Below are 8,445 nucleotides of genomic sequence, written 5' to 3'. Positions count from 1 at the left end.
CTGGGCCTCCCCTCGCCTGCCAAGGGGCCCGGGGCGGCCAGGGCCAGGCACTGCCTGTCCCCGTGTGCCTCGGCCGGCAGCAGCAGCACCCAGGCCACCGGCCGTCCCCCTTCCTGCACTCCCTCCCTGGCCCCCTGCCCAGATTAAACTTGATAAACCCTGGGCGGGCTGCCATGGGGCGTGCTGGCCAGGCCCAGCCTCGCGGGTGGGCCTCAGTGGTGGCAGGGCTTGGCGGTGGCGGGGGTTTCGGTGGGGGACCTCTCTGAGGGGCTTGGAGGAGGTGTGGTGGCAGCCGCTCTCCTCGCCGGCTGCCGCCATGGCCCGGTGCTGTGCTATGGCGGCTGTGCCCGTGCTTGCTTGGGGCGGCGGAGGCGCTGGGGCGGCCTGTGGCTGGGCAGTGGGGTGCGGGGGCACGTGTGCACATGCAAATGCATGTATGCACGCGCATGTGCGTACATGTATGCTGGCGTCACCTGTTTGTGCGTCAGGGTGCATGCATGTATGTGCATACCACATGTATGTGCATACTGCATGCATGTGCATACTACATGCATGTGCATGCCTGGGTATATGCAGTGTGTGCGGACACCTATGCCCGTGTACATCCCCTGGCCGTATGCCTGGGGTATGTGCACATGTGTGTGCGTACGTGCGCGCATCCGTACACTCGTGTATGTGCGCGCAGGCGCGCGCTCTCCGGCGGCCCCGCGCGCCCCCCGAACGGCCGCGCGCCTCCACGCCCCCAGCCCCAGCCCCCAGCCCCAGCCCCAGCCCGTGCAGGAGCCCCAGCCCCACCCCGGCAGCCTCCGCATGCTCAAACGCGGGGCTCCGCCCCGTCCGCGCGTCACTACCCCGCGCACTGGGTTGCCCGCCGCTCCTTAGGGAGGGAAGTCCCCGCCCCATCCCATCACCCTAGTTGCCCTCTTCCAACATGGCGGCTCCCACCTCACGCGTGCAGGCACGCAGGCGCCGCCTCGGCCCCCTTTCCGCCGGGCGACGCGAGTGGAAAAGACAGGAAGGAACCGGTCCGGGAACTCTATGGTTTTTCGCGCGGTGGGTAGCGTGTCGCAGCCGCCTCGTCCGCCCGCCCCCGCCCGCGGTGCACGCCGCGACACAGTGGGGTCCTCCTTCCTGCCCCCCCCCACCCCCGCCCGCTGCGAGTCCTCCGAGCTTGCGCCGCGCCGATATCCGCGTTGCTCCCAAGATGGTGGCGCGGGGCTCGGGCTGAGAGCGTGTGAGTCCGCGAGAGGAGGCGCACCCGCGGGCCCGGCCTGCCCTCCGCCCCTGCGCGCCGCCCGCCTCGCCAGGCCTCTTGCCTCTCCCTTCCCCGCCCCTCCAGGCCGCGGCCCCCGTCTCCTCCGCCCCGGGGGCCCCGACGGCTCCGCTGGCGGCGGCAGCAGCAGCAGCAGCGGCGGCGCCTCCTCGCCTGCGGCGCGGCCCCGAGCGCAGCGCGGCCCCCGCATGAGCCCGGGCGGCGGCGGGAGTGACTGGGAGCAGCAGGCCGTGGCGCCCAGGTCGGGTAGGCGCTGCGCAGCGCCCGGCCCGAGGGGAGGGCCGGGGCGGGGGGATGGCGGCCCGTCTCACGCCGGCCCTGAAGGGGGAGGGGAGCCGGGAGGTGGCCCTGCCCGCTTTCCTCCGCCGGGTGATCCCCCGGCTGGGGGTGGGGAAGGCGGGCGGGAGGCTCCGGCGGCAGGGGTGCGTGGCCCTCGGCGGCCCTCCCTCTCCTCCCCGTGAGGCACATGGCTGCGGGGCCGCCCCCGCGCCTCCCCGAAGCGGGAAGGCCGGGTGGCTCCGGGCTCTGCCCGCCCCTCGGGGGGACCGGGCTCGCTGGGCGACCTTGGGTGAACCCAGCCCGCCCCGGCCTCAGTTTCCCGTCTCGCCCGAGGGCGCAGCGGTGGCTGCCCGCTCCGCGGGGCTGCTGCGGGCACGGGGCACCGCGGTGCCTTCGGCATGGCCGGCTGTGGCAGTCGGGGAGGTACGGGTATGTGAAGTACTGCGAGGGTGTGTAACTAGTGCGCAAGGCCTGCTTAACAAAGTATGTTCACTTGTTCGTGTTTCTGAAGAGTTGGATCTGCTAACTCGTGAACTGGCAGCTTTGCTGGTAAATGTGACCTGGCGCTCCTGACTGCGCGGCTTCCTGGGTTTCAGTTTTAACCTGTACCTGCAGTGTTTCTGTGAAAGGAACTCTATGGGTTGTTGTGGTTCAGTCGATTTGTAAGTCGGATGTCTAATATGACGTGATGTGGTCATTCAGAAGTTACTACTGCTTAGGAAACAAAACATATTCCACAGCTCTCCTCTAAGTGGCAAGAACCTGTAGTCTATAGACTTGTAGTTACACTTTTTTTTTTCTTCTTTCTTTCTTCAGCTAATGGAAATAGTTGTTTGTTTCCTTCTGCGTAACTGGTGTTCTAATTCTGGGACAAAGCCTGTGACTTACACATCACTTCAGGGATGGTCCCTCTGTGTCTGTATGGAAACTTCCCTGCCTCAGTGCAAACCTGAGGCTCTGTGAGAATCAGCTTGTCAAATTACTTTTACCATGCCTCTCTACTGAAAAGTTCCTCAGTGAGGAATTGTACCTGATTTTAGCTTTGATTTCCAATGAAGTAAGACCTAAGCGATTGTATTGTCAGTTTATAATTTTTTTTTGACTGGTTTGAAAGGGGAGAGGTCTAAAAGACAAGATCAAGTTTCCTAATTCATGCAGATAGCATCCAGTTAGAGATTCCCTGCTAAGGGAGAAGCTACACTCTTTAAGTTTAACTGCATTGTTAGACATTTATGACTGGGTGGGAGAATAATGGATGTGGTGAGAGGTTCCTCTTGATAAGAATGAAAACTGCTGGAAAATGGACTTTATGGTTCTCACAAACTGCTTGGTTTGGATGGTGGCACAATACCCTGTGCCCTTTCATCTTGGAAACAGTTGAAGGTGCTTTTTTTCCAAAAGCTGAAAATAACTGTGAAATTCAGAGTTTAAACTAGTGCATTGAAATTGAAAATATGAAATGTGCATTACCAGATTGCTATGTATATTTGACAGTTTTCCTCACATACTTTTGTCTTCTAAAACAGATGCAGTTTGCAGTGGTTATGACTTGTCTTCGTAACAATAATGTTCTGTCAATTCAATACAGGCAAACCTTGGAAGAAAAGCTAGACCACTGCTTAGGTTTACAGGGCTAAAAAGTGCCTTTAACTGAAATTATTTCTGCACAATATTACAGCTACTTCATGTCTCTTTTATGAATGCCTTCCATTCCACTCTAAGTGTTTGCTGTTTAATGTAGCATCTTTCATACTGGAATTAACAAGTTATTTTTCTGTTTACTGGAGTTGTTTGCTATTTCTCTCACTGGAGTATCCTGCGTATCTCCCAAGAATTTAGAAATAAAAGCACCAAGCTACTAGATGGCACAATAAATGCTTTGATTTGTTTGCGGTTTTTTTAGGGGTATGGCTGTGTGACAAAAAAAAAAACCAAAACCAAACGAAACCAAACAAAAAAACCCAACAACAAATGAAAAAATGTCCTGAAGGAAAGGCAGGTTTGAAAAACCAGAGGTGGTTAACTTTTTCACAGCAGCATGTTTCAAAGCCTAGATCTCTCAGTCCAGGTCCTCTTCAGGACTCTTAACATTATGTGGGTTTGATCCCCTTTTTAACAGGAAATAAAAGTTTTAGTCTTTTTTTTAATTACTGCCGCTGCTTAAAGACATATGCAAATGGTATGTCTTTTGTGAATCGAATTTAAAACTGTGTGTATATGTTAAGTACATCTAGGGATGTTCTCAGCTTGTTAAAAGTCCCTGTTAGAGCAACTTGAGATTGTGTTCTAATCCACTTGAGAAAATAAACCAGGTTTGGGGTTTTTTTTATTTAACTTCACTTTTTGTAGGAGAAAACTTGCTTTGGAAATATGAAATATGTACCTCAGTATAAAATCATACTTACTTCATTATCAATATGTGCTTTAATCTGTTCTTCACTAGCTCTTTATGAATTCAGAGGTTCTGCTTAACCAAACCCATAACTGGGGCGGGGGGAGAGGAATATCTTTTGAGTCAAGTTTTAGTAGTCATAAACATGTTTAATTGTGAACATGTTTAAGCATATAATATTTTTTATAAACAATAATTAGTGTAGTATATGATATGACAGCTATCATGCAATGAATTTAGTGTTTACTTTTTTGTAAATTTGCATAATCTTAGTTTTTGCTATGCAGGAATGTTATGTTAATTATTATTTCCCCTCTCCCCAGCTACTTTTGGTTTCAGTTTACTAACTGAATGTCCAGAGAGAACTCATCTTTGTTTTTTAAATGCAGGAAATGTCTTTCTCCCTCCCCACACCAGTGTATTTGTACACTGGAAGATAAAAGCCACTAACTCTTAAAAATAGAATGTGCAATTGAAGGACAAGGAGAGAAAATTCCTAAAGTATGTAGGCATATATCTCATTTCCAGTATCAATCTTTGTTTCTGGTACTGTGGGCCAGGTTTTTGCTTCACTTTAGTAAATGAATTGATATTGATTTTTAAACAAAGAAAGTATGTTTTACACATTTTCCTGAAGTAACCAGTATACTTAAGGTAGCTATGAGTTTTATTGAAAAGAGGTTTTGAAAGGGTTTCTGTCATTAATCAAATTCTGATTTGTACATGGAAGGAGAGGGGTAATACACTTGCTATCAGTTTGTAACATTTAGAATAGAATATTAACTTTTTTTAGAAAATAAACTCCTCCCCACCCCTGGAGAGTGTTGTAAGCTTTGCAAAATAGTTGGTTCCCAGAGACACAGCAATAAGCAAATTGCATGATTGAAGTGACTTTTGTCACCTTAAATACTTTGACCTTAACATTTACTGCATTAACTTCCTGTATTTATAAGCAGTGCCTGTCAGCCTCGGAAGGCTGTATTGCTCATGAATAAAAGTTTGGAAAAAAGCTGGCTCATATGAGTAGTACTGTGTGTAACGTAGCTGGTTCATTAGCAGAAAGCAAATACAGTGTAAAGGTAATAATTTGTAATGAAGCAACACTTCAGTAGCTATACCAGCTGGTGACGTGTTTCTTCAGGAAAATAACCTCATAGGAGAAATATAAAATAGATAAAATCAAATAAAGTTGAGATCCAGAAACGTGTGAGCAAACAGCGCTTTAAATTGCTGTTTTTAAATAGCTCCACCTTCTTGTGGCTAGGACTGGCATAATTTATTGACAGAAAAACTTTTGGGTTGCAAGCTTACATTATAAATTAAATATTATAGTGTTCTGTCTCACAGAACTCTCATATTCTCTCTTACAAACAAATCTCTTAAAGGAAGCATTAACTACTTATAATAGGTTGAGCTTTCTTTCCTGTATTATGCAAACTGAGGAATGGAGGAGGGGGATGGAAGTCAGTCTTTACAGATCCTTTTTCCATTACCATCCTGCATGGTTCTTTACCCATGTTGTACAGAGTGGTGAAGAATTAGGAGAAGCTGCAGTTGTTCAGCTGAGTGGAACTAAATGGGTGGCTTCCCTCTGGACCCTCACTTCACTGTCTTCGGTAAGAGGGGGTGACCTTTGAAGCAACTTGCTTTTCCTTAGAACAGGGGTATGTGTGTTTTAAGAGAAGCTTCTAGTTAGCAAAGCAGAGGATTGGACTTTTCTGGAATTTTTTTTTTTTATTATTCTGCTGGCTTGGAAAGAAGGATATTCACAGTATGTGGCTGATCATAACTTTGGATCAAAAAGCATTATTATTTGCATCCATCCAAATAGCTTTAAAAACATGCTCTGTCTTCATATACTTTACCTTTGGAAATCATGCTTATGTCATACGTCAACAGTGGAACTGTCCCAGAGGTGCATTACAGTGGTGATGGTTTAGCCCAAACTCAAACTGATCTACCAGCTGGCTGCTTGATATGGACGGTACTACTTTTTGGTTTTTTCATAGAATCATGGAGTAGCATGGGTTGGAAGGGACCATTGAAGGTCATCTATTCCAACCCCCCTGCAGTGAGCAGGAGCATCTTCAACTAGATCAGGTTGATCCAGAGCCTTGTCCAACTTGACCTTGAATGTTTCCAGGCCTGGGGCATCTACCGCTTCTCTGGACAGCCTGTTACAGTGTTTTGCCACCCTCATTGTAAGAAATTTCTTTGTTATATCTAGTCTAAATCTACCCTTTTTTTAGTTTAAAAACCATTACCCCTTGTCCTGTTGCAACAGGCCCTGCTATAAAGTTTATCCCCATCTTTCTCTGTTCCCCCTTTAAATACTGAAAAGCTGCAATCAGGTCTCCCCAGAGCCTTCTCCAGACTGAATAACCCCAACTGTCTCAGCCTTTCCTTGCAGGAGAGGTGCTCCATCCCTCTCATAGTTTTTGTGGCCCTCCTTGACCTGCTCCAACAAGTCCATCCATGTCTTTCCAGTGCTGGGAGCCCCAGAGCTGGATGCAGCACTCCTGGTGGGGTCTCACCAGAGCAGAGCAGAGGGGCAGAATCACCTCCCTCAACCTGCTGGCCACACTGGTTTTGATGCAGCCCAGTATATATATGGTTGGCCTTCTGGGCTGTGAGTGCACATTGTTGTCTCGTGTCGTTTTTCACCCACCAGTACCCCCAAGTCTTTCTCTGCAGGGCTGCTCTCAATCCCTTCGTTGCCCAGCCTGTAGAGATACTGGGGGTTGCCCTGACCCGGGTGCAGGACCTTGCACTTGGCCTTGTTGAACCTCATGAGGTTCACATGGGCCCACTTCTTGACCTTGTGCAGGTCCCTTTGGATGGCATCCTGTCCCTCAGCCATGTCAACCACAGCAGAAGATACTGAACATTACTGGTCCTAATACAGACCCCTGAGGGACACCACTTGTCTGTATCAAGTATCAATCTATATTTCCAAACGGCTGGACACAAAGCCATCTTTCTGCGTGCCCCCCTCCGCTGTGTCAAGACTCCGCTCCCGGCCGCCGTGTTGGGGGAAAGGCCCTTGTCCGCCCAGTGCCTGGCGGCCCCTGCCAGGCTTGGCCTTCGGTGCAGGTGCAGTCTCGCTTCTCTGAGAGGAGGGCTGTGTTTTGCATGTTTGCAGGATATTTGCATGTCGTTTTGAAGTTTACTCGAGTTTTTGTTGTTGTTGTTTTTTTATTGTTTTTGTCTTGAAGAGACAGTAAAAGCTGGCTTGAATCACGTACATCATTTGAGACATGCAAATTCTACTGGAAGAAAGTGTCTGATTTCTGTTACACATATAGGAAGGAACCTTGAACAAAGTGAGAAACCGCCTCTCAAATGAGAAAGAAGGAAAACTGTTAATTAAACGATGGAATGAATTTGTCAGTTGCTTTTCTAAAATCTAACGTAACACTTCTTTTTTTTATTTTTTTTTCATTTTGTAAATGTAATTTTGCTTTCATACTTTCTGTTAAATTTAACACATATTGTGACTGCAATTCATCTGCTCATATGTTTTGATGGTATCCTTAAAAATGAGTGATAACTTCATATTTATTCATTAATTAATATTTCACATAATTCTTCACTCGTTTCATGCTAGCTCTTGTTTGTTCTACCACAGTTATCTGAACCTCAATTACCACCATCTCCTTGTTTTTCAGAATAATTGTATCCCCAGAAAGCTATTAATTACATTTAAAAGCACCACCATTAGCCAAGGCCTTAATTAGGCAAACATATTCAGTGTCCCCATGACATTTGGATAATCAAGGTGGTACTTGGCTAAACAGCAGCCCTATGATTAGGTCTTTCTGCCCTCGGCTGAATAATCTTCCCTGCACCTGTTGTGTGCCACAAAAATGATGGGATGTCTTATAAAAAAAAAATTTAAAAAAAACAACCAAACAACAACTCTGACTCCAGTTCACCCCCTGACATCGTATCCAAACTTCTCCATCAGCAAAGGACATGGTCTAAGACATCTACAGATTATTAGTAGGCTTTTTACTGGCAGAATTTTGAAAGATGAAAGCTCTCCTTGTCTAGTGTGCTTCCTTGCAAATGTTTATTTATAGATCAATTGTTTAAAAAAAAAATAAAATAAAAGGTCTTCCAGTTATGTAGATCAATATCCAACTAACCATTGACAAAAGGGAATCCCCATAAGGCACAATTAAATTCAGCAGCAAGCAAAATCCATGTACACTAGCTTTCTCACCACCGTCAAATGGGATATTCTGGAGGATACATAATAGATAGGGAATGATGACTAAATGTAGAAAAATAATAATTTATAACAGATTATTAGAGTAATAGTTTATAATCCTTGATTACCATTATCTTTGGTCTATAGCAGTTTGCTGTCAAGCAAACTGACTCCGTTTTCACTAGGAAGCGCCGCTTTAGTCCACATGCATTTTTTCGTTGTAAAATAAACTTGTGGCATAAATGTGGTGCGCTGCAAACTGGAAGAGTACTTTGCTTAGCAATGGTT

General features: G+C 47.3%; 1 protein-coding gene across 1 annotated transcript; it reads left to right on the top strand.

Annotated features, from left to right (window-relative positions):
* Positions 1-1,038: 1,038 nt before the first annotated feature.
* On the top strand, positions 1,039-5,557 carry LOC121082643 (translation initiation factor IF-2-like). The gene is made up of 2 exons (XM_040582318.1): positions 1,039-1,514; positions 5,471-5,557. The coding sequence occupies exons 1-2, from the start codon at positions 1,039-1,041 to the stop codon at positions 5,484-5,486; spliced, it is 492 nt and encodes a 163-aa protein (XP_040438252.1). The 3' UTR covers positions 5,487-5,557.
* The last annotated feature ends 2,888 nt before the right edge of the window (positions 5,558-8,445 follow it).

Source organism: Falco naumanni, chromosome 1 (genome assembly GCF_017639655.2).
Source record: "Falco naumanni isolate bFalNau1 chromosome 1, bFalNau1.pat, whole genome shotgun sequence".
In the NCBI taxonomy this organism is placed as follows: Eukaryota; Metazoa; Chordata; class Aves; order Falconiformes; family Falconidae; genus Falco; species Falco naumanni.
This window is presented reverse-complemented; position numbering and strand designations above follow the sequence as displayed.